The sequence below is a fragment of the Miniopterus natalensis genome, chromosome 10 (genome assembly GCF_054644295.1).
Source record: "Miniopterus natalensis isolate mMinNat1 chromosome 10, mMinNat1.hap1, whole genome shotgun sequence".
Lineage (NCBI taxonomy): Eukaryota > Metazoa > Chordata > Mammalia > Chiroptera > Miniopteridae > Miniopterus > Miniopterus natalensis.
Window position 1 is genome coordinate 5,008,536 of NC_142090.1, and position 26,568 is coordinate 5,035,103.

General features: G+C 42.8%; 1 protein-coding gene across 1 annotated transcript in view; it reads right to left on the reverse strand.

The window, feature by feature from the left end:
- The window catches only part of CNTNAP2 (contactin associated protein 2), a 1,301,514-nt gene that overhangs the window by 429,586 nt on the left and 845,360 nt on the right, over positions 1-26,568 (reverse strand). Inside the window, exon 11 of the mRNA XM_087820965.1 lies at positions 4,900-5,006. Within this exon, the coding sequence (XP_087677091.1) occupies positions 4,900-5,006 (107 nt within the window). The remainder of the gene's footprint in view (positions 1-4,899; positions 5,007-26,568) is intronic.

The window sequence follows — 26,568 nt, forward strand, 5'->3', positions numbered from 1 at the left end:
ATAATGGCTACGAGGGCTGATTCATCTACACAGGGTGAGGCTGTCTTTCTAATCCAGAACGTGGTATTGAGTAGCCAGATCGCCTTTGGTTATCAAGTGAACAATTACTGGATTCTTGTAAGTTTACCTCTTCATCCTCCCATTCTATTCAGACACCTTGACCTGCTTCAGGTGCTCAGTGTGTCCTTGTCATTATGGAGCGGCCATGGGACAATGAATGTTTGTGTTCCTACCATCACTTACTTATGTTTTAGCCACTCAGCAACATGCCGAGGTCTGACTCCACTCTGCGAATGGGGTCCAAGCTGGGAGGCGGGGTAGAGAGAGGAAGAGGCAGAATATTAGGGTATAGTGTTAAGAAGCTTCCTCCAAAGAAGTGCATCATTTCATGAACAGTCCTCATAATCTTAATTCCTTTTCATACCCCTCTGCTTCACTGGGATTCGGAACTGAGGCTATACTATAACACATGCTCACCTTTTACAGGCTAGGCTGATACTTTTCATGCTTACAAAATATTTATAAATGTAATTTATTTTTTAAAATTATACTCGGAATTAAGTTACTTAGGAAAATAATGGATTATACAGAACATGGTGTGAGCTACTGAAATCTGCTCCCTTTTCCCCTGTGCAGTAACAATATGCTGTGTAATTTATGGTTTACAAATTTGTGGACACAGAGTAATAGCTCCAGACTACAGCGCGTAGAATATTTTCCTTCTAAATTTTAGTCTTTCCTCTAACATTGACTAGTAAAAATTTCAGTTTTGTGGTTGTTGGGGAACACCAGTACTTCCTCTTTTTCAGTACTTCAGAATTCAGAAATCACATAATTTTAAAATTAAAAGAGATCTGTGTAGGCCGCTGAGTCAATCTCTTCTTGCTAGCTCTGGAAAGAGTCCTGTCTATGTATCTGGGCAAGATGACAATCTCTCCTTTAATAAAAAGATAATCTGGACGAATGTTTTCTCTCAGAATGAAGATCTGCATTTAATAATTCTTATAAAGTTCCGTCTCAAATATCTATCAAATACCCTCCTGCACCTTTGAAAATAGCCAACAGTTTTGATATTAGTGAGAACACTGTAGATTTTTAGGGCAGTCTCACATGCGGGATTGATAGTATATGTAAGAATGGATAAAGTCAAAGATAGATCCCAGCAGCGCAAGGAAAGATATCTGCCAGGCCCTGAAATCAGAGGGAGTTTTTTTAAAAATTTAATTTATCTAAATTAGAGCCATAATTATGAAGTGTAAGGAACATGTGAAAAAAGTGAGATGATAATTAAATCCTAAAGAGCACTTAGAGCATTGGAAAGTAAGCTCGGAGACCAGTTGAAAAGTGTCTGCACAGCGCTGCAGGAAAAAGCCCAGCTGTAAACGTGACGTTTCACGCACAAGGAAGACACTTTCTTTAACGTTTGGGGGGTGAATGTGGGACAAGCCAATGTAAGAAAACAAATGAACTGTTCAACATGGTCGTTCGATTCTTTCTGCCACGATTTCATGGACCGATACGCTGCCAGTCAGTTCTTAGAAACTCACTGAGAACAGAGCGTCTGCATAAGAAACATTTAAAAGTGTAAAACTGCAACAATTTAACACATTTACATTTTGACACAAATCAGTCTTCTTAGTTTTTGGACGAGAAGACTTTTCCTTTCCTGTCATCTGTCTCCAGGCATCTTCGGCTTTCCCTGTGGGATTTTCTTTGCCAAAGGATGGCATCCTGACTGAGGCTTATAAGTGACGATCCTCTGAGCCCTACACAGACTGTGTTTAGAAATAAATTCTCCATGTATAAACTAACTAACTAACTAACTAACTAACTAACTAACTAACTAACTAACTAACATTCAAATGGATATAGGTCCAGGACATATATACATCCCTTTTAATTCTCTTCAATTCTTCTGGGAAAAAAAAGAACATAAAAAGAAAACATCAAACTATGGGAACCAATCATTCACTTCAAGCCCGAGTGTGCCACAGAAATGACAGAAACCATGACTGGCAGCATGAAATTTAATGACAAATAGTGTGATGCAGGCAATTATTGGTAACAGGCTCAGGGCAAAGGGGTGATTATTCTGAAAGGACTGAAATGGCAAAAAGTTATTGAGACTAACATATGCTAATCTCCCCTCAGTGTCTTCTACAAGTCGCCTTCTTTAATCTCACAGTGGCTTTAGGAGGGGCTGTGACTAGACCCATTTCTCACAGGAGAGAAATGAAGCTCAGAGAGTTTACTTGTAACCCCAGGTTCCAGGTAAGTAAGCAGTACAGCCACGTTCAAGGTCAGGCAGGGTGACCTAACAAAAGAGGGCTTCTAGGCTCCACCGTGGACTCCAGTCTCTAGCCTGATGACCACAGGTCACCTGAGAGACAGCCATCTCATCCCGACCACGCCTGCCCCATGGAGAAGATGTGCTGACATGGTCGCCTCATGGACACGCTGGAAGCTCCGCTGAACACCGAGTTCTGCTAAATGCCAGGCTGGACTTCGCCGTCCTTTGCCTTGCTCGGGAGTGCTCGATAAAATCAGCATAACTCCTCTCCGAAAGGGGCGCTCAGTCCCCTGCAGAAAATGAGCTACAATATTTAACAACACTGACCAGGTTCAAAACCACAGAAGACAGAATAAACAACTGGAAGTCTTGTCAAGAGAGGAACCAAGGACTCCAGGAGCAGCCCCAGGACTCGCTCCAGGGGCGCTCAGCGCGATCACCTCCCAGCCCGCACGGCGCCCAGCTGGTCATTTCAATGCTCCTGCTATGAAAGTGGCCCCTGGCCGAGAATCCTGCACAACTGCTCACTCTGTGCTGAACTGAATTAGAAAGCACGTGCCCTTCAATAAGCTACAAGGTGTATATGTCTATGTATATGCGCAACCAAACAGGGTCCCATCAGCCCTTTCTTGAATGACGCGCTATGGCCTTCTAAGCTCTATTTAGGCACACGCTGGATTTTCAAGATTTTGGCCATTTAGTGAGGGTGACGAGGGATCAGCGTCTCGTTCGGATGCATGATTCTACTGTCCTAGATGCAGAAGGGAGCAGGGCACGAGTGGGACTGAGCAGCAGGAAGCAGGCGTTTTCCTGGTTTGCATTTAGAGTTTGCACTAAAGTTAAACCTAAGCACACTTAGGGTGTTTCTAATACTTGGAGCTGTAACTATTACACATACACACACACACACACACACACACACACACACACACCCTCAACTATTCAACCAGGAGCATATTTTTAAATTTTTAAACCTTAAAATATTTAAAAAATCTTTGTCTTTGCTGTGTATCCCAGCAGCTACAAAAATTAATTATTTGCTTTTCAATTCAATATCAAAGTGGTTGCTGAGTTAGGAAACCCCTGGGACCACCCCCAATTTCTTGCTCTCTGTCTTTGGTTAAGATTTCCATATTCAGACACAAATCCCTTGTAGTTACAGGTGGTGTTTATAGGACAGTACTATGTGAATTATACTGGTGGACGAAAAGTACTTAGTTTTATCAAAGTTACCTAATTCAGACTTACCATATAGTGAGTATTATATGCTGAAAGTGAACATCTAGTGTGAGTGGAAAGGCAATTTTAGTTATAACTCCTTTATTCTAATTAATTGCAATATCAGTTTTGTTATTTATAAATACTTTCTCAATACCTATATATCAATACTTTGTAGATGATGAACTACTAAGTGTCTATCTGCTCTAGTCTCTTGTATATCTTATTATTATCATTAATTTTTTAGTTCTTTTTGTCTCCTATTTTTAAATATTTTCCTAAACAAATTAATAAGTGCAATAAAATAAATTACAAATTTTGTTGTTGTTGAGGTCTCCCAATATAGTCTGAACACACTTTCTGACTCAACATGTCTACAAATAATGATAGAAAAGGCTCAGAGAACAATATTGCATTTTTACTGTCCCCAGAACTCCATCCTGATAACATTTTGCTTGTCTTTATTTCTTAAAAGTGAAGAGAAAGTGTAGGAGAGGGTTCAGATATTAGATTTTCAGTTTTTCAGAATATTGAGAGAAGATTGAAGGAAACGGAATTTCTTTCTCTCTCTACACACACACACACACACACACACACACACACACAGATGACTTTCTTTCAACTATATGTTTTATGGCAAATCTGTTTCAAAAGGGCTTTGTAAACAGCAGTGCATATTTGGAAAGTAAATGTTATAATTATAGAATTAATATTTCTTTAAAAATTCCTTTAAAAATGAATTACAAAACATTAAATTTACTTACCTTTTCAGGGTAAAGCTATTACGTAGAACAGGGCCCTTCTGTGTTTACTAGTCATTTTTTGCATGTTTTTATTTTTAACTTTTAAAAAAAGCTGCCTCCTTGGGTTTTTATTTTAGATATACCCCTTCAATGGGCTTATTCCACTTTCTAAGTCATCTTTTTCTGATCTAAAAAAATGCAGTGAAATCACTGCGATAGAACATGAGACAACCATTTCCAAGACACTAAATGTTCAAATTACACTCTGTCTGCCTCTCTGATGGACTGATAAATGAGGATCCAGTCACAGACATTCCACTACCATAATTTTCCAATCTGTAGACAGACATCGCTTGGACACATTGAGTCAAACCCAAGATCAGCATTCCAATTCCAGCCACATGTTTACACAACACCGGGAACGTTCCGTGTGTGTGTGTTTTGTTTGTTTTGTTTGAGTCCTCAGGCATGAGAGAATACATTCTGACAACCAGAACACTGTTCTGGAGAAACACCAACAAATCTGGGTGCTTCAGAAGTGAGTGATTTAGTACGTGGGTTACTCAGGTTGCTGAGTTTTAACGCACAGCTGGAGACCCGGGAATCTCATGCAATTACAAGCTCGGAGAGAGATGAACTGGCACTCACAGTTGTGGCAGGTGGCCCCACTGTATCCGGTCTCATCACAAGTGCACTTGAAGCTGTCCCATGTTTGCGAGCACTTCCCGCCATGCTCACAGTGATTGGGCACGCATCTGTCAAGAAAGAGACAAACAGAAACAGAACAACAAAAAATGAGATTTATGAGTGGCCAGATTCCACGCTGTCTGGGCAATATATCATTCCAATGCCGGGCTGCCTTACCAAGGCAATTAATCCTTGTTAGTTTGAGCAGATTAATAAGACTCGTGATGGAAGGTGCCAAGCGCACAAAAGATGATGTATCACAGGCCTGGTGTGTCCCACGTTTGAGTAAACAGTAGAAATTAACAAACAGTTGAGAGATTCATTTGCATATCACAAATTCATTTTATTTCCTTTTTGCAAAAAAACGACAACACCAGCAAAATTTCCTCCTGGTGAGAGATGAAAGATTAGCCCTCTTGGTTCCTATCTCCTGTTCTTTTTATTTTATGTTTTTAAAAAATTGATTTCAGAGAGAGGACGGGAGAGGGAGGGAAAGATAGAAACATCAATGATGACAGAGTCATTGATCGGCTGCCTCCTGAATGCCCCCTACTGGGGTCAAGCCCTTGACCAGGGCATGTGCCCTGACGGGGAACCGAATGGTGACATCCTGGATCCTAGGTTGATGCTCAACCACTGAGCCATGCTGGCTGGGCCTGTCCTATTCTTTACCAAAGCCAATACCAAGTCAGAAAGGGGTAACACCGAGTTTTCTGTAGCGATTTGAGGTTTTGAAATAATGCCATGGCAATGACAATGAGAACATACCAGCCTGATAAGACAACATTTCTAAGTCTTCCTTGCCCTTCCCCCTGTGCCCAGCTGGCCAACAGAAGCCACCTACTTAAAAAGGCAGCAAGCAGGACATAGGGGGGGAAATGTGGGTTTTGTGTCCAAATCTTTGTCTATTTACTAGATGGGCAATTGTGATTATAATTTAACTTTTCTAAATCAGTTCTCTCCCTTGAAAAGTGGAATAATTATATTTATCTAATTAGCAGTTTTAAGAGTTAGAGATAATGTTCATAAACTAGATCATTACTAGGCAGGAAGTAGAGGACCAAGAAATGAATGGTTGCTACAAAATATCTGGACCACAGCTTTTGGGGCACAATTTCGTAGCTTGCCTGTGCCCTAGCAATGGGGAATGAAGTTGAAGTTGGTTCAAGAACACTCCTTTTTCAACAGCACAGACTCTTTCCTTTATCCTGGTCCCATCCCCTAAATCCTCCCATCAATGCCTCTCTCCAACTGCCCCCCAAACTGGTTCTATATAATCCTGGTTAAGAGACTCACAGATAACAACGGTATTAATTGTTATGTATTAGCATTCACAGAACATTTCTGGATTTGAACAGAAAACTTTTTAAAATAGGAAAGTCCACCCAGAACAAAACAGAATCTGTAAGGGTCGTGGGAAATGAGCTGATGGAGAGCCAGCCTGCAGGGAACTCCTTGATTATAATGAAGCCCTGGAAACTCCCTGCTGCAAAAGAAGACAGTCTCGGCGCAGAGATCAAATTCTCCAGCCCCGTGCTTTCCTGAGCTATCATCAGCCGTGCCCACAATGACCGCAGCAGACACAGCCCAGCTAAGCGTGGGGCCTCTGATATTTCTTTTACTGATTTCAGAGAGAGGAAGGGAGAGGGAGAGAGAGAGAAACATCAATGATGAGAGAGAAACATCAATGATGAGAGTCATCGATCGGCTGCCTCCTGCACCCCCCTGCTGGGGATCGAGCCCGCAACCCGGGCCTGTGCCCTGACCGGGAATCGAGCCTCGGTCTCAACCACTGAGCCATGCCTCCCGGGCAAGGGGCCTCTGATTCTAATGCAGACACGTTCTTCCTCCACAACTCCTTGCAAACCTTCAGTCAAGCAGCAAACATTTGCTGAGCGCTGTGGGAAACAGAAGATGAAGCAGCTTCTAGTCGCTGCCGCTCAGCCTCTTACTGCCCAGGAGAGTAAATACACCAAACACACAAAATCTAGACCATCAGGTGGAGCTGTGAAGCGGCGTAAAGCAGGGATGGATAGTGACGGCGAAGCTTCCCACGAGGGGCCACAACAACAGGCTTTTCGGCTGAGCCTCAATGAGCGGACAGGGCTGTGAGAGGAGACAGTGAGAGGAAGGGCATTGCGGGGGGAAATGCAACGTATGCGGAGGCACGACACTGGGTTACCGTGAGAGTGGATGGAAAATTCACTCCAGGTATTTATTTATTCCCACTTACAGCCTTTCATTTTCAAAATTTATTTAATTTGATAAATTGGACATGTCATAATTTGTAAATTTAAGGTGTCCAGCGTGTTACTTTGACACATGTACATGTCCTAACAGGGCTGCCATTAAGCGCGGTTATCACGTCACACGATTCCAGGGCAGGGACCCTGGCGCGTTCACTGTCTCCACGGTTTACTGCTGCTCAGTACAAGTCTGCGCCCTGAACAGCATCAGCCTTGCGCCCCCCTCCATCCCCTGGCAACTATCATTTTACTCTCGGTTTTTTCAAGGCAGGGCTTCTTTATGTTCAGATTTCACATGTAAGCGATGCCGTGCAGTACTTGCCTTTCTCTGTCTGACTTTTCCTGCACAGACATCCTGCTGGAGGTCCAGTTACGTCGTCTCAAGTGGCAGGATGTCTTTTCTCTCAGGGAGAGTCACAGTCCCCTGTGCACACTTACTACATCCTTCCCACCCATTCATGCTCCGATGGGGGCTCGGGTTGTTCCCATACCTTGCCCGCCCCGAAGGACGCTGGGATAACACAGGAGTGCTTGTATTTCATTGAAATCCAGTTGTCACTTCCTTTGGGTACACACCCCGATGTGGAATTGCTGGATTGCATGGCAGATCTATATTTAATTTTTTGAGGAACCTCTATATTGTTTCCACAGTGGCCGCACCCATCTGTACTCCCTCCAGCAGTCACTAGGGTCCCCTTTTCTCAGCATCTTCGCCTTCTGACGGGTGTGAAGTGCTACCTCACTGTGATTTTAATTGGCATCTCTGATGAGTGGTGACGCTGAGCATTTTTTCACTTGTCTATTGGCATCTGCATGTCCTCTTTGGAGAAGTGTCTATTCAGGTCTTTTGCCCATTTTTTAATTGGATTGTTTGATTTTATGGTATTGAGTTGTGTAAGTTCTCTACATTTTGTAATATCAGCTGTAGTGTCTCCTCTTTCATTTCTAATTTTATTTAAGTCTTCTTTTTTCCGATTCTTGCTATAGGTTTGTCAATTTTGTTTATCTTTTGAAGAATCAGCTTTTAGTTTTGTTGGTCCTGTCTGTGGTTTCTCTGGTCTCTTATTTCATTTATTTCTGCTGATTTTTATTATTTCATTGTTTCTGCTAACTTTGGGTTCAATTTTATCTTCTTTTTCCAGTTTCTTGAGGTATAAAGACAGTTTCTTTCTAATATCTTTTTTTAAAAAAAATATATCTTTATTGATTTCAGAGAGAGGAAAGGAGAGGTAGAGGCAGAAATATCAATGATGAGAGAGTCATTGATCGAGCCCACAACCCGGGCATGTGCCCTGACTGGAAACTGAACCCCAATCGCCTGGATCCTAGGTCGATGCTCAACTGCTGAGCCACGCCCGGCCGGGCTCTTTCTAATATCTTAATATGTGTTTATTGCTATAAACTTTCCTCTCAGAACTGCTTTTGCTGCATCCCACAAGGTTTTAAACATTGTATCTTCACACTCGCTTGTTTCAAGGTAACCTTTTGTTTCCCTTTTGGTCTCTTCTTTGAATCCCTGGTTGCTTAAAAGTGTGTTGTTTAATTTCTACATATTTGAAGATCCAGTCACTTTCCTCTTATTGTTGATTCTTATTTCATGCCAATGTGGTTTGAGGAAATTGTTAAGATTAGTTTTGTGGCTTATTGTATAATCTCTCCTGAAGAATGTCCCATGTGGACTTGGAACGATGTGCATTCTGCTGCTGTTGGAAGGAGTATTTTATATGTGTGGGTTTAGTTTCTTTGTTCCGTACTGTGGTTCAAACCCCATGTTCCCCGGTTTATTTTCTATCTGGAGCTCTATCCGTTGCTGACAGAGGGATAGTGAAGTTCTCTACTATTACTGTATTGTTGTCTAGTCCTCTATTAAGACACGCTCGGATTAATGTATGTTAGTGCTCATATGCTGGGAACCGATGTATTTATAATTCTTATACCTTTCTGACATACTGACCCTGTTATCATTATGTAACAGCCTTCTTTGCCTCTTGTTCCCATGTTTTTAAATTTATCTTTACTGTTGAACGTATTACAGATGTTCCCCTTTTTCCCCACTGATCCCCCCACCCCGCATCCGTCCCACCCCCAGGCCTTCCCCACACTGGTGTCCGTGTCCGTGGGTTATGCTTATAAACATATAAGTTCTTCGGTTAGTCTCTCCCCACCCACTCCCCCACCCCGCCTTCCCTCTGAGACCCCTCAGTCTGTTCCATGCTTCTATGTCTCTGCATCTATTTTGTTCATCAGTTTATTTGTTCATTAGATTCCACATACGAGTAAGAGCACGTGATTCTTGTCCTTCTCTGACTTTGTTGTCCTTTCTGACTTGAAGTCTGCATGTCTGGTACCTGCTTACTTCTGGTTACCACAGGCTCGGAGTACCCCCTTCCACCCCTTCACTCTGAGCCCATGTTTGTCTTTGGAGCTGAAATGAGTCTCTTGAAGGCAGCATATCCTCGGATCTTGTGTGCTAATTCACATAGCTATTCTGTGCCTTCAGTGACTTCCACCCATTTACATTTAGGGTAATTATTGATATATGAGACACATCATGGATATTGCTAGATGATATCTGCTAAGAAATCTGCTCATTAGCTAACGGGGATTCCTTTATAGGATACTTTCTTTTTTTTCCCTGGGTGCCTTCACGACTCCTTATCATTAACTTTTGATAGCTTCATTATCACGTGTCTCCAAGAGGGTCTTTTTGCACTGAGATAGTAGAGTGATCCAAGAGCTTCATGGACTTGTATGCCTAGTTCTTTCCCCAGGCTTGGGGAGTTCTCAGCTATTAATTTCTTAAATAATCATTCTTTATCAGTTAGATCCCAATCTCCCAGGACTTTGAGTTTGGTCACTGGAGAACTGTCATTTTACTTTTGTGATACTATAGTGCCATGACTTTTCATGCTGTTCGATTAGATGTGCCTCTGCCGGTACCTTTGGAGAAGCCAACACCTTTCCTATTTAGGTAAAGCTTTGCTTACTTTGATTTTAAAGTTCGATGTATTGGCAATTAGAGGCCTTTCTCTTTTCCCAGCAGGTGGCGCTGTATCACAAGTTGTTTTGTTTTCCTTACAGGAGCTCTGTTTGGGAGCATGTACTTTCCACCCTCCATCCCCTCCGCCAGAGGGGTCCTTGGTGCCAACATCACTGATGGTGTTGCCGGGACTGTGGGCACCACTGCCAGGGAGGCCTGGGTCACAGACGTCCACCTCTGCTCCCCTGGTTCTGCCTCTGTGAGGTCCAACCCACCCACCTTGAGATACATATCTGCTAGGATCTCTCGGGCATCCCGGCATGCTGTGCAGAGGGCCCTTCGTTGGGCTAAGTTACTGGTGTAACTTAAAGGGGACAGGCAAAGGGAACAATTCATACCACCCTTATGCTGATGTCACTCCTTCAACACTCTGCATTTGACAGGCGCTTGGTGTTGGTGTTGGGCATGGTATTCTCAAGGCTATAAAGACAGTCCTTCTCCAAGACCTGAGAACCTAGGTGCAGGTAGACTCATGCAAAATACAATACCAGGCATAATTTCATGACTCATGAGAGAGATATGAAATACTACAGAAATTTGGATACTGGAGTAGTTCTGAGTAAAATACAAATAAGGGGTTTATCACCCAGGCATTAAAAGAGGAGTTGCATTTTTATAAGGAATATGTTGAAAACTGTCCCAGTTGCATACACGAGAAAGCAATGGCAAGGAGGTAAAAACTCAAGTAGCAGGTGGTCCTGGGCTGTTGTTTGGGTTCATTCCCACGGCCGCTGCCTTCTCCAGGTGCCAAGGCGTGGGCCTCAGGAGAGGGTACTTATATCCAAGCGTCCTGACTGTCCAGATAGTGGGAGGAAGCAATGGGACGGACACTTCAAAATTACATAGAACTAACAAACAAAACAGCCTTGAAACTTAATTTCGGAATATGGTATGTATATGCCATTGTGTAGTATATTTACTTCCTAAATTGTTGTGGGTTAATATGAGCTCAGCCTAATAGTAAAAGTAATTTACATCAGCTCACTGTATCAATTAACTTGGTGAAAGTAGCACAGAAGTGTACCGAGCTGCAAAGGAAAACCAGGTTGGAATCTCAATGTGCTCTAACGCACAAAGCAGCAAATCCATGTCTCACTGAAAAAGGAAAGGATGACCGTGCACTTACACACGCAGGAAGCACGTACCTATCAAGCGAGATTAACTAGCTACATGCTTCTAAATTCAGTACTAAGGAGTCATTCAAAAGTGATCTTTTATTTAAATGGGATTTTAATATTTTTTCATGTTTTTTTTTTTTAAATAATTTATATTTTTAAACCCAACTGATCCATATGCTGATTACCAGCATTTTAATTACTAATGGTGAGAAATGGTTTATTTCCAAATCAGGTTGAATCATCAAATGTAATTCCAAACCTTAATATTTTATGAGTATATTTTTAAAAAATGTTAGGGCTAGTTACCAAGCAAAATGAAATACTAAGTAACCTAGCTTCCCCCTTTTAATTATTTATTTCTTCTACTCTACTCCTAGGGAATTATTTGCATCTGTCCAATACACCACTGTCACCTCTTAGCAATTACTGGCTTGAGATTCTGTCCCTTCTAAACTGCGACACTTTGCAGTTAGGAATTGTTCTCTCATGATTCTTAGCAGGACCAGGTGCCTAGCCCACTCTCAGTCAATGTCACTGAGGGGACGGCTGAATAGATGAATTCAGTGCAAGGAAGTTATGCCAAGGAGCTAAAGTAATTTTAATTTCTTTAAAGAAATATCTCTCTGCTCTAAGAAATATAGACTATTTTTATGTACAATTTTAGGCTTAAACCCAGACTGGTGCTTTAGTAAACTAATTATTTTGGTGAGTCCCAGGAAATGTATAGTTTGTTTCAGAGCACGTCCTAGCTTGAAAAGCTTGCCTCTCCTAAGCAGTGAATCGGAATGCCTCTCTCTGCTGCTGTTACCTGAGCACCACTTGGCCAGGACCAGGAGCATACAGGGAAGCTGGCGGGTGTCAATCTGCTGCCACCAAAGGCTCCAGAGCAAGTGATGCAGCAAATTAACTCCATTCCCAGCTCGCTCTGGTATCAGAGACGCCGTGGGCTGGAGTCATCCCTACACTTGTGCCAACGCTTCCCGAAAATGCTCAGAATCAGAACGCACTTTTAAATTGAAATTCGTGCCCCAGTACATGAAACCAACAAAAGCTATGCTTTGAAAGTTCAAATGTATAACAATTACTTAATATAGACTCGGTCAGTGTGGACAGTGTGCCTGTTTGGATGGGGGTGACAATTCATTCCACCCAGGGTTCTCAATGACAGTGTAGTTTTACCCAGAGTTCTCTCTTATTTCTAGACCTGATTTTAACTGCAAAGCATTGAGGGTTCTGGTTTTCAGACATAAGAAACCGCGAATGGTGCCGGATTTGTTTGCAGCAGCTCACTGTGTAGTCTGCGGATGCTACTTAATTAAACAGGGAGAGGGGAAGAATTTTTATTTCAAATCTAAAATATGTTAACTGGACAGCATAGCTGAATGTATTAGTAGTCTTCAAAGCACTTGAAGGGGCTTTATTTTTTTCTTTACAGTGCTCAAGAGTTAAAAATAGTTTTAAATAAAATTCAAATTAAATCTTTTTAAAAAATATGTTTTTATTGATTTGAGAGAGAGGAAGGGAGAGGGAGAGAGAGAAACATTTATGTGACAGAGAGACATGGGTCAGCTGCCTCCTGCACGCCCCCCACTGGGGACTGAGCCTGCAACTGAGCATGTGCCCTGCCGGGAATCGAACGGCAACCCTGTGCTGCCCCGGAAGACGCTCACCCAACTGAGCCACACGAGCCAGGGCTCAAATTAAATTTTATCGTTGCCTTTAAAGCTCTGTAGAGACCAATATAAAAACCACAGTATGTCCACACCATGACTTGAGAATCGTGCTCACACAGTACTCAGTGACAATTCCCAGGGGAGTGTTTATCAGAGCAGCTCGCTGGGACGAGTAGCCTGAGCTACCGGTACACAAATGTGGTGGTTCTCGCATTTTTACTTGCATAGGAACCACCTGAAAATCTTGCTGAAATGGAGATTCTGAGTTTTCAGATCTGGATGGAGTCTGAGATCCCGTTTCTCGTAAGCTCCCCGCAGGCTCACGCAGCCGGTCAGAGGACCACAGTGTGAGCTACCAGGCGTGAGATCATTCCACTCTCTACAGTAGGGTCCCCAAGAACGGGGACACCAGAGGAGACACCACACAGGGCAGACCTGATTTACTTTGCCATTTCTCCCGAGACTACTTTTGTCATAGGGCCTCCTACCATTTTTTTATCTGACTCATTCAGAGGGACAGTATAATCATCTCTTGTCTCATTTAGCAGGTTGAACATTTCAGAACCTGGCTGTAGACCTCACAGAGTTCAGAGCCAGTGATCACTGAATATAAAGGTAGTTCCATTTCTCCCTAAACCAAGTTCCGTGTGTCCTCAGTGTCAGTCAGCTGAGAGCCCGCACTGCTCAGTTCTCACCCAGAGGCCCGGGCGAGGCCCCTTAATTTGCCATGAGTGCTGCAAATTTCATACCTGGGCATTCAGCATGCCTTGTTCTCAACTTTAGAAAAAAAGCTTTAGGTTACTTGTAGGTTATTTTGAAAACTCTTGGAAAATTATTTAAAGTGATTTATAAATTACCATCACAGCATAAATTACCTCCTGAATTTATGACTTTTTCCCCCTTCATCTTGCTTCCCATTTTTTTTTTTTTTTTTGAAGAAATTCATTTAGAAAGTTTGATTTCTTAAATGGAACTTTTCCTACTCTTGGCCCTCAGAGCTTTTCTGCAACCGTGGTGGAGTTTTCTCCTGCATCACCTGCAATATTGATCTCAACAATATTTCAGGACTTTTATTTGCACACTAATTAGCTTTCAATTTCAGTTGGAGACATACTCTCTACGTACTGTATTTCACTACCTTCTATTTCCTCTGGTCAAACTAAAATTATATAGAGAAGTAATCATAATTCCAGCAACTAATTTAGCATTTCATCACTACATAACTTAATTTTATAGCTGTACAACCAGAAAAGCGAATGTGATATTGATGTGTTCCTTCAACAAGCATTTATTTATGGAAATATTTAAATGCAGAGATATCCACTATACAGCTCACATATGCCCAAATGTTCCATAAAAATAATTAAGCATCTTTGGTCCACATCTATACAACTATATATTTCTACACCAACTGTATCAATCATTCATTATGGCCTTAGAATATAAATATCTTAAAAATAATTTCTGTTATAATAACCCTGAATTCAGCTTAAGTCACTTTGTTAATTTACTTTGAGTTATAATTTTACAATGTGTTCCCCATCGTTTTATGAATGAAACATCTTTTAAGAGATCACAGGTTCACAGGAGGGGAGGGACCAGTGGACCTTTAGTTCCTTCTCTGTCTCCAGATCCAACTGTTTTTAACCCACCTAAGCATCAATAAGTTCTTTCTATTCAGTCATCTGCTCCAGTCAAGATTCTCTAAAACCAAGTCTGGAGAAACAAAAAAAATCAAGGAAGTGCAATCCTCATGACATTGTATCTGTTCATCGAAACTAAGAGGTCAGGTCTCTCTCTCTGCCTAATACTGGAAACACTGGCGCAGAAATCGGATGACGTATCACAGTGGCACGAGTATTCTGAGTTTTAGGGGAGAGTTACTCTGCAGGGAGGTCCAGGTTTAGGCGAGCCCGGGGGGAGGGACAGCAGGGCTGGCGTCGAGGTGGTCACGGGGCAGTGCTGCGGGTCGGCTCGGGCAGGAGGCTCGCTTGGATTGGGGAGCGAGGGGCGCAGCGGGAAGCTGCGGCTGCCTCCCCAGCACCCCTGCCCTCCTGCCTCTCCATCACCACCCTGAATTCGTGCAGGGGTCTCCTCTCCTCCAGGTGGCCATGTGCTTTGAGAAGGGACACTCTCCCAGCCTCTAAGGGACTAAAAGTCAAGAACCAGGCTTCTCAACGAAGCCATTAGCCTGCTGCCCACTGTTCCCCCGAGTCTTTGGTCCCCGGCTCTGTCAACAGAATGCACGTGTCCACAGAGCCACTGAGGTAGAAAGACAAGCCTTCGCCATCGGGCCAGCCTGTCCGTGATGGTTGGCCCGGGTCTGTTCACTCTCTACCCACCGCCCGGGCCCCTGCGGGCCGCTGAGCAGAGCTCGGTAAGCAGTCCCTGGGTGCCCTCCGAGCCAGCGAAGGCCGTCGGTGTGCCCGGCGCGGAGGGCTCTGCGAGGCCGCACACCCACGGACCCCGTCCCCTGCCCCTCTCAGATCTCGCAGGGACACAGCCCCGCACACGGCGAGGCCGGCTGACTCGAGGCCCCCATGTCCTCGCTGCCCGGTGCCCCCACACTGACAGACGAGGGGGACACAGCAACAGAAGCCCGTACGCCGAAGGGCGGGTGACGCCTTACACGCCGAGAATGGTTAGAGCGGCCAGGGCGGGCCCAAGCAGAGGCAGGGGGCTGGCACTTAATCAACACACAAAACTTACCAAAAGAGCAATAAAATAACAGTCCATCCAAGGGGACACCCACACATTTACAGGCTCCTTTCATTAAAGGAAGTAAGAGTAAGAGTAACTCTTATAGGACACTACGAAATTGTATTTTTATTAGATTAGGAAGATTAAATACTTTAAAGGAAGTGATACTACTAATAACATTACCATGAAAACAAGTTAAATTATTTCACAGTTTATGCTCCCAAAGGCACACAAGCAGTTGATGTAAGTTGAGCAAACTAGAAAAATTTGCACAAAAGTTACACTAATTATGTTACATACATTCTGAAGTGCAACTTCTGTTTTAATTTGCTCACCACTTTCAATGATCCTGAAATCAACCTGGAAGCATCTCCTCAGACAGGCTCTGATCCCACAAATACTCACTAATGAAAAACATTTAAATGCCGTGTTTCACTGTGATCAGGTTTAAAAAGCATCGCACATGCTGAAACCAGTATTCCAAATAAGAGAGACACAAATGGCTTCTTGTGACCTATACAGAATATTTTCACTTAAAGCAAAGACACTCTCCTAAGGCAGAAAGATACAATGAATAGATCTTTGTTTTCCAGCTATTGATATGGCAACATTTTTGCATATGTCCGCCCCGGTAGATACGGTTAATGTTAAAAAAATGTCTATTCAGTGTTGACCTTGTATTCAAAAGATTCAATAAGGTTTGTCTCCCTCCTCCCCAAATAATATAAAGAGGTACCAGTGAAGAACCACGACGAGACTCTACTGTTACATAATTTGTTAATGAAGCCACACGTGCGTGCACACACACACACACACACGCACACACACACGCACACACACGCACACGCCACCCTGGAGGCTGGAATACAGAGTGCCCGGGGGTTCCTAAGACAGGGAGACATTTGGTCCAAGACTTAGAAAACTAGCACTGACCCAGTCAAACCAGAGGATCTGATAAATCTTATTTTTATTTTTTTAATCCTCACCTGAGGATTTCAGGGAAAATGGAAGGGAGAGAGCGAGCGAAATACCAATTCGAGGGAGACACACTGACTGGCTGCCTCCTGCATGAGCCCAGACGGGGGCCGGGGATCGAGCCTGCAACTGAGGTGCATGCCCTTGGCCAGAATCGAACCCAGGACCCTTCAGTGTGCGGGCCAACGCTCTAACCAGTGAGCCAAGCTGGCCAGGGCAAAGGATCTGATAAATTTTAAAATGAGACAGCTAAAAGGACTGGAGCCTGCTCAAACACTGGCAATACATCCACCGCTTGATGCTTGAGTTGAGTAATATGTGTACCATGTAGATAAGTTTTCAATATTTTAAAAAGTCAGCAGTCTAAAAATGATCTCAGACATCCCTACAAGAATAATTTATTTGTGTATATATAATCTTTAAGAGGGACCACTGTCATCACTATCATTTAAAAGAGCTGCAGATAGCACAAAACTTCAAATAAAATATCCATTAGGAGAGAATTATTATAACTGAACCTCTTTGCCATGAAATTATTTATGTGGGCTCAGATATATAATGTTATACCCACTTCCACTAATATTGTTCCAGACCTTTTAATTTTTGTTCCAACCATAATAGCCTATTAAGATTATGATGGCATGAAATTATCATAATGTGTGTGTTAATTCTAAAATTCACCTCTGTTTACTTCTGGGTTAACAAAAAATTCAAACCACTAAAATAGAGTAGTAAGAGTTTATGATTAGACAGAATGTTGACCTCCTTGCTTAATCTCTTTATTTTACACATAAAGGAAGTTAGAACTGGAAATTCAGTTAAATTAACTAGACCCAGGGTCAAAGGGGGTATTTGTGGCGTAGTCAGGACTTGGGAACAGGTGTCTGTCTAGTGCTTTAAAATACACATAATTGTCCTAAGTTATAAGGAAGAAAAAAAGTTACAAACTAGACATGTCTGTCAAGCACATAATGTACAGGTGAATAGTTCTTACCTCTCCATAAACAAACAAACATACAAAACCTGTATTTATTGTGTGTAAATAGCTTGAATGCTTTTGTCTGGACACATTCTTTCCAATGTCTGGCTCTCTGACTCTTCTTTCTTTTATTTTTGCACTGGGTCCAAATAGATACTGTATTTATTCAGATTTTTAATATTTTACAATGAAGAAATTAAAATGAATATTTCCGACATTATTTTTACAGCTGATTCAAAACAAATAGTGTGGTAAGCAATTTAATAATTTCTACGGTTTTATTCTGATCCTCGCTGTTTAACCTGTTATTTTTCCTGGAAACCTGCTCGTCTCTTTGAAAGGCAGCGTTGGTTGTAGATTAAGCTGGCTGGAAGCCTCTCTATCAGAGGCGGCGTGTGACAGATGCTCTTTGCAAAGGACTAAAAAAAGAGACTTGTGCTAATGGAGACAGAGGGTTTGAAAATGTTTGAGGGGAAAGTCCACAAGGATGTTGAATTAAGTCTCATGACATATGCTTTTGTTTTATCTTGTAATTATTTACTGTAACTCAAGTAGATTCCAAATTTCTCCTCCCTTCCCTTCCCTTCCCTTCCCTTCCCTTCCCTTCCCTTCCCTTCCCTTCCCTTCCCTTCCCTTCCCTTCCCTTCCCTTCCCTTCCCTTCCCTTCCCTTCCCTTCCCTTCCCAATTTTTTTAGTTTTTAAAAATTTATATTGAATGTATTGGGTTCCAAATTTCTTTAGGTCACTTAGCTCTGTAAGACCTGGGTCAGCACCAGAGACACAGAAGGTCCCCAATAAATGTCTGTGGATAATTCCTGAGCCAAGGACAATAGCACAAGTAGCTCCCCGTCATCTATTACAGATGTTCCAGCCCCACAGGAATCAGAGAACGTACAGGTTGTAAGCAGTTAAAAAAAAAGTCAGTTCTTACCATATCCTTCAGAGATGCATGTAATTATGGCCAAATGTACTAGAAGTTTCAAAAGGTCTCACGGCTTGTTATTGTCAGGGATAAAATTCTCAGATTAATATCCTTCACTCTTGTTTTCTAGTGTTTACACTTGTCTTTGTCTGTTAAAAATGATAGAGGATTCCAGTGCACAAGTCCAGTGTCATAAATGTCAGTAAGTAGTGGGAGATGGTGTGCACATTAATTTTTTTCATTGTGGCCTAATATCTTGTTTTAGTGAACATAACCTGTTCAACAAGATGTCCTTAATACTTTCAAAATAATTATGTTCAGTCCGGCCGGCGTGGCTCAGTGGTTGAGCATCGACCCAGGAGCCAGGAGATCAGGGTTCGATTCCCGGTCAGGGCACGTGCCGGGGTTGCGGGCTCCATCCCCAGCAGGGGGCATGCAGGAGGCAGCTGATCAATGACTCTCATCATTGATGTTTCTCTCTCTCCCTCTCTCTGAAATCAATTAAATTTTTTTTCTTAAAAGTATGTTCACTATTATTAACTTCCCTCGATATGTTTCTTAGAGGACAATCTCCAGTTGACTGCCCACTGTTACCACTATTTCTGCTAATACTTGGCTAAGCAAGAGCACAGAAATAAGCCATTTCAAATGTATTCTCATTCAAGAACTTTAACTCATTTATAGAAATCCAGGGTAGCATGGGGCAGAACATTCACTATCTCATTAGTTGAATTTAGTTCCAAAATAAATCCCTAAAGATTGTCCTACTTGTCGCTGAATGGAATTGAACATATTGTTAATCTTTAGGGCTCTGTTTCAGAATTTACAGTCTAACCAAAAAAGAAAACTGGCAGTATAAGTAAATTGATTAACAGTATCATGGGCTGGAAAATGAAATGCTTTGCAGAGATGTCTGTAAGCTTCACTGAAAAAATAGCTAATGAGAGGTGGGCAATTACCTCCTTTTTAAAATGGAAAGAATACTTATTGAGCACCTATTATGTTCCGTGCAGTGTCTGAAGCACTGGGGGTCCTGAGGGAAAATGGTGAGGTCAATACACTGTAGTGCATGTTGCCGTGGAGGCAGGGACAGAACACTCGGAGGGGGCGGGGGGGGGGCAGGTGCTGTGGGGGGGGGTGGGCGGCTAATCGTCACGGACACTCTGCACATGATTCTTGAGCCCTGGTAGGTGGGCGAGCTCCGAATCTAAGAAGGTGCTCCTGGCACGAGAACAGCATGGGCCAGGGTGGGCAGGGGGCTCTTAACAGGTGAAGTGAGCAGGTCAGGAGTCTACCACCGCTCAACTTCAGCAACAGAACAGGAGCGGCAGGCTATTTTAATTGTTTCTATATGCAACGAATGGTGGCATTAAGTGCCAGGCAGCTGCTAAGCTGTGCACGTTTCTAGAAGTCAACGCCATACTCACTCACACGGCCCTGCTTCATGACCGGGTGCTCCGTCCCTAACCGCGCGAAGAAATCAAGAGCGCACCAGCCCCGGAGGCGGGCGTCGGGGGCCCTGCCCCGGGCCCGTATCGGGGAGCGACTCGCAGCAACGTGACAAGGCGGATACCTCGAGCTCCTCACTACTCTACACTTCAGCTCACCAGACGCAGAAAAAGTACACGTAGCACGTCAAAAAACGAGTCATGGGTAATGATGATTGTTCAAGTCATGGATCTGGAGCCAGTAAGAACCCTCGCTGAACGTCCAGGAGTAGAAGGGGACCATGAAGCAGAAGGAAATCTCACCCTCTGCGACAGCATGGGGGACCCGGGGAGCATCATGCTGGGTGAAAGGAGCCAGGCAGGGACAGACAAGCGCCACAGGGTCTCACTCCCGTGGGGAATCTAATGGACAAAATAACTAACAGACAAAATAGAAACAGGCTCACAGAGAGCAGAGTGACAGCTGTCAGAGGGGAGGGGGCTGCGGGGCTGGGTGAAAATGTGACGGGGTTACGCAAACACACACACACACACACACACACACGGACTACAGCAGGGTGATTACCAGAGGGAAAGGGGGTGGGGAGGTAGAGGAGGGTGAAGGGGGACATACGGTGATGAAAGGAGACATGACTTGGGGTGGTCAACCCACAATACAATGCACAGATGACGAATTACAGAATTGCACATCTGAAACCTATATAATTTTATTAACCAATGTCACCCGAATAAATTCAATAAAAGTGAAAAAAAAAAGGTAGAAGGTGAAGGAAGTGAAAATTATAAAGACATTTACAGTTTTTTCAAGCCCAGAATAATTAGATTTCAGAATCCCCCAAAGCTGGACCACCTTCAAGAAAATAATTCATCTAAAATGGAAATGATTTTAAAGAAAGTAATAATGAAGAAAATCTAACTGTTTTATTAACAGGCACTTGACTTTATAAACGGTCGTAAAATGATTTGGCAGGCTTAATTTTAACTACAAACAGCTCATTTCCGCAGATTTATTATCTTACTTAAAAGCAAGATTGCCCTGCAGAAAATTTGATGGGCTACAATTTGCTCCTGGTTAGAGTTCCTGATCCTACCCTTACTCTCTGAGTTATTATGGCATCATCATTTATGTCAAAACAGTGGTCTTTCTCAGTGTTTCAGAAAATTAATAACTGTGGGTGTTTAGGGGCTTATCCTTCAGTAGCAAAAGATGTATTCCCAAACCTAATTACTCAAGCCTAAACTTGAGCTCACTGCTGAGCATTTAATTCAATCTTTTTTTCAGTATTGTTTTTGTCACAACTGCAAGGCCAATCTCGCTTATAGCCATTTCCTTTTCAAGGGGAATGACAAATTTCCATAGAATATGTATATATTAAAAGCAGGTGAAACCTTTAGTATCCCCCTTCTGTGTGCACCTGAAATCCATTCTTGGCTTTTTCATGATGGAGATTAACTCAGGATATACCACCATCAAAGAAATCCACCCCTGCCTGCCAGCGTGGCTCAGCGGCTGAGCACTGACCTAGGCTCCAGGAGATCACGGTTCGATTCCCGGGTTGCGGGCTCGGCCCCCAGCAGGGGGCGTGCAAGAGGCAGCCAATCAGCGACTCTCATTATTGATGTTTCTCTCTTTCTCCCTCTCCCTTCCTCTCTCTGAAATCAATAAAAAGCATTTAAAAAAATAAATCCCCCCCATCCCCCCAAAATGACCCACAAAAATTTCTGATCCAAGGTAATAAGTCAATGCATCTAATTAAGCAATTGAATAGGCACCCCCCCCCCCCCCCCATTTCTGCTTGACTGGCCCTAACTAGGAGGAGAACAGAGGCCGAAACTCAATTCCACAGCCCGCGTGCCCCAGCTACACTGGCCACGCAGCAGGCAGGATTTTACGGCTCCTACCAAGGCAGGGCTTCCAAACAACCCGTTTCCTCTCAGGAGAAACTCACGCGGGAATGAAGCTGGAAACCCAAACCCCAAACCCAGACTGTCATGGGGATAAGGGGCACACTGGCTCCGCCCTGATGGGGTGGCTGTGGCCCAGGTGCCTCGAAAGCCCACTTTCAATGTGACAATTTCAAAATTTGAGCCAAACTGTAAAGGCAAACAAAACAAGAGTAAAACAGCTTTCTAAAGCACCGGGTGTGTTTGGGCTGCAATCCTCCTAGGAAGTAGCTTTGTTCTTCGTCACTCGGGGCCCCCCATCAGGTTTCCCCTCTTTCCTTGCCCTCCAACTCAAACACAGAACCATCTCGCTGATCTCTGCACACGCCACACTTGGCCATATTTCCCACACGAAGAAAATATATTGGGAACTACAACTACCTGAAATTGAGGTGAGGGGTTTTCTATCCCCTCCAATATCTCTTCAACCCTGTTTCTGTTTAATTATATATAGGTTCTTGATTTCCGTAGTCAGAGTTACGCCCTGTTATCTTGTTATCTCTTTGTACTGAGGAGTCCATTGATTTCTCTCAGTTTTTCAGATAAACTGTCATACCACCCACAAAGAAAGGTAGTTTCCTCTCTCTCTTTAGTGTGCCTCGGATCACTTTCTTTGTTGTGTACCCCCAATATGTTAAGTCCTAGTGAAAATAGTGGGCAGCAGCAACTTGTTCTATTAGGAAGGCCTCTAGTATTTCTTTTATGGTAGATGTTTGCTAAATGATGGCTGTTAGAGATATAGCTACACACATAAAAATCATGCTTAAAAAATATTTATCAATTTTTACTTATCAGAGATCTTTTATTTTTTAAAGAAATGATACTGAATTTTGTCAAATTCCTTTTCAACATCCACAGAAATGACCATACTTTTTTACTCTTGGGCTCTATTAAGATGATGACTCATATCATCAGACTTCCTAATATCAAATCACCTTGCATTTCTGAACTAGTCCCTGGGACTTGTTCATGCTATAATATGAATTATGATGTGCGGTTGAATTCTGTTTAGTAAACTTCATGTAAGACTTTTGCATCGATACTCATAGGTGAGAAAGATCTGAGTTTGTTTTTATTTTTTAAAGCCATTGTTTTGTTCTGATCAAATCTTTCAGACTTGAAATTGTTAAAATTACTTCATAAAAAGAATTTGAAAGTTTTCCTCTACCTCTGTGATCTGAAATAGCTTAAATCAAGCTTTTCTTTTTAACCCATAATGTTATTTGAAGCTAACTGTTCATTTAAATTGATTTAAACTGAGATGATGAGGCCAGGAACGTAGGTATGTGTCTCGGAGACTGTAAACAGCATGAGTTTTTGACACTGAGTGATCTGAGAACAGTGAATTCTGAGCACTAATCATTGACTGTGCAACTTGAGCAAATCACTTAATTTTTTTAAAGTCTTTGATGACTCATGATTAAACGGGAGTTACAGCACCTGAAGGTTTACAATGATACTTTTACTTTTGTTCCACTAGTGCATGCACAGATATTGAAATTATTGTTATATATCTATCATTGACTCCCGGTTTCAAGGTTATTTAATTTATAAAAGATGGAGGGGATTAAGGGACAAAAGAGAAAATACCTGGGCTAGAAGCTTTGGCAAACCCAGTCCGCTTCTGCGACATCAAGTTGCTGCTACTTTTCGAAGCTGTGGAGCACTTAGCACTAATGAAATGAGTGATCAGAGAGTCAGAGCTGAGAACAGGGACACACACCTCTCAGCACAGAAAAGCATTTCCCGGGGTCGGCAGAAACACACGAAAAGCCATTTTCGATGGTGCGTGCGGGCGACTCCTGCACACCAAAAATAAGATTAAAGCCCTGATCCTGTCAAACGTGGATCAGCCCCTCAAATGGGATTTTAAAACACAGACCCTCAGCGGGAAGCACCGGCAGACCCAGCACTATTAAAGGTCAGCGGGATGTTTTCTTAAAGCCGCCGCGTTGGCAGCTTTATCATGAGCTCTGACCCTCGGATAGAGCTGCTGAGGACTCGCATTAAAACCCTGCTCCCGCACTCGAGTCAGGAAAGAAAGGCTGAGGCCTCTCGGAGGGAACGGGCCCTGGGAGAAGCTTCCCTGAGCCAGGCTGGGGCCCGGTTTCCAAACCGCCCGAAGCACCCTGGCGAAGCACCGCCACGCCGGCCGAGCGTTTCCACCCTCAGGTTAAATTCTGTTGTGCCGTCGGAGTTGGAGAGCAAATATTCAGAAACCACAGCCCTGCTGGGAAACGGTCTTGGCCGTATTAATAAATTTGTAATTTTGCTCCAATATAAAACTACATATTGAGTATATGTCCTGTATCATAATTCTGTTCTTTTTTTTCCCCAGTGTTTTTATTGATTTCAGAGAGAGGAAGGGAGAGGGAGAGAGAGAAACATCAATGATGAGAGCCACTGATCGGCCACCTCCTGCACGCCCCCTGCTGGGGATCGAGCCCGCAACCCGGGCCTGTGCCCTGACCGGGACTCAGACCGTCACCTCCTGGTTCAGACGCCGACGCTCAACCTCTGAGCCACACTAGCAGGGCTGTGTGATAATTCTAAAACAAACCAGTGACAATCACAAAATACTCTCTACTTCCATAGACGAGGCCTTGCATAAATGAGGATGATTCATGAAACGAGAGGGATGCACAGCCAGGGCGGAACACATACTTCAGTTCAACTGGAAATCCTGCTACAAAATGAAAAAAAAAAAAAAAAAAATCCAAGACTTAAAAAACCCCTAAAATCACCAAAGAAAATTAATTCCATGTTTAAATTAGAAATGTATAGCATGGGACAATATTCTAACCAGTGTAAAACCAAGGTAAAATTAAACAGAGTCAGTGCTTAGCATAAGCAAGCAGGAAACAAGTATTGAATTATGAAGGAACACACCAAAAAATGAACAAATTCTTTGTTGAGGTAAAATCATATAAATTCGATTTAAGTGTAAAATGCTTTGAGTTATAGAAGGTTTTAAATTTTATTTTTGCTCCAGTGGTATGTGTCAGTTCTTTTAAATAACAAACAAGACACCATGCATCTTAGGTTCCTATTCCATAAATTGCCTTTTTGCTTTCCTATTATATATATGTAGAAAGAATACATTTCTCAAAAAATGCATAATGAAAACAAAATAGTTTGGTCCTATTTCCACCTCTCATTATAAAACACACTGGAGAGGTTTTCAAGGTTCTTACATCTCAGAATGAGTCTCTGGATTCCAGATCTTGTCAGTGAGAATCAAAGAATTATTTCCAGCCTGGCTTATACTAATGACACTGGGCAGGTCACTTCGATCCCGCGAATCTAGGCTGACTCTTTCGTAACCCGGGGAGGACACTGCCTAATTCACACGGCCAGTGGTGAGAATTCAAGGTGGCGTTTATAGAATCATGGGGGCTTGCTCTGAACCGAGCCCCGCGCAAGGGCTGGGGACACACAACAGGACCATGTCCTGCCGCAAGCAGAGTGCATCCTACTGGGGAGCACAGAGGAGGGCATGGGAAGGCACCCCAGCTTGGACAGTTCACAGAGAGAAGCTTCCCAGGGAGACAGAGCTGGGGTGAAGAGGAGAGGATAAGACCTGGAGAAGCCTGTCCCGCCAGGACAGTCGAGGCAGGCCAGGCGCAGGCTGCCGACAGGGGCAACCTCAGCAGGTTTGCAGAGCTGACACTCCACACGGGATGGGAGCACCCCTCCCAGACATCCTCGGGGTCCAGGGAAGCACGAGATGCTCCCCGTCAGCTTCCACACTGCACGTTCACGTTTCTCTTTGAGAGAAATAGGCCCGTTACAGGCGGACTGCAGATGCCTACAGCACCCGCACCTGGTGCTAAGATCTCCTGCAGACAAAGCGGAGGGCGCGAAGACAGGCTCTCAGTGGACATGTGCCTTTTTCAACAGGTGTCTGAGTATTTCACATTTTAGATAATTTGTCTTGCCTGTCCATTAGGATTCTCTGCTACCCTAAAACCAAAGGAAAATGCCCTGTAAAGAAATATCTGGCTCATTAACTTCCTACAGCATTGTAAAATGCTAGTATTTTCATGATCCAGCTTGATTTGCAAAAAGATGCTCAGGGTCCTTTAATATTTAAAAAATGTATATCATCATGGCTTAAGATATATATATATATATAAAACCATGCAAGGGACAACAGAAGAAATTAACATAAATTTCAATAGAAGTTACCAAACATAGTAGAAACAATGCAAATTATGTAGACAGAGATCTAAACCCTACATTAAACTTTAAAACATAATTTAACTATTTTTATTACTTATAAATTTTTGTAAACATAAATTTTCAGGTGGTACCTTAGAATGTTATTTCATGACACCTCTTTCCCTTACCTCTCCCCTGTCCCTAGTGATTCATTATTTGTGTATCTATATATATATGACCTATAATATAAAGATATTTCCACCATCGTTAGAACATTTTATATTTATCATCATAGACCTCATTTAAGAGAAGAGCAGGAACAAAATTTTTGTCAACTGACTGTTACATATTTTTTCAGTATTTCTAATAAGGACTGATGATATAATATTAAGCAAGGGGGGGTGCACAAATAAATACAACTGAT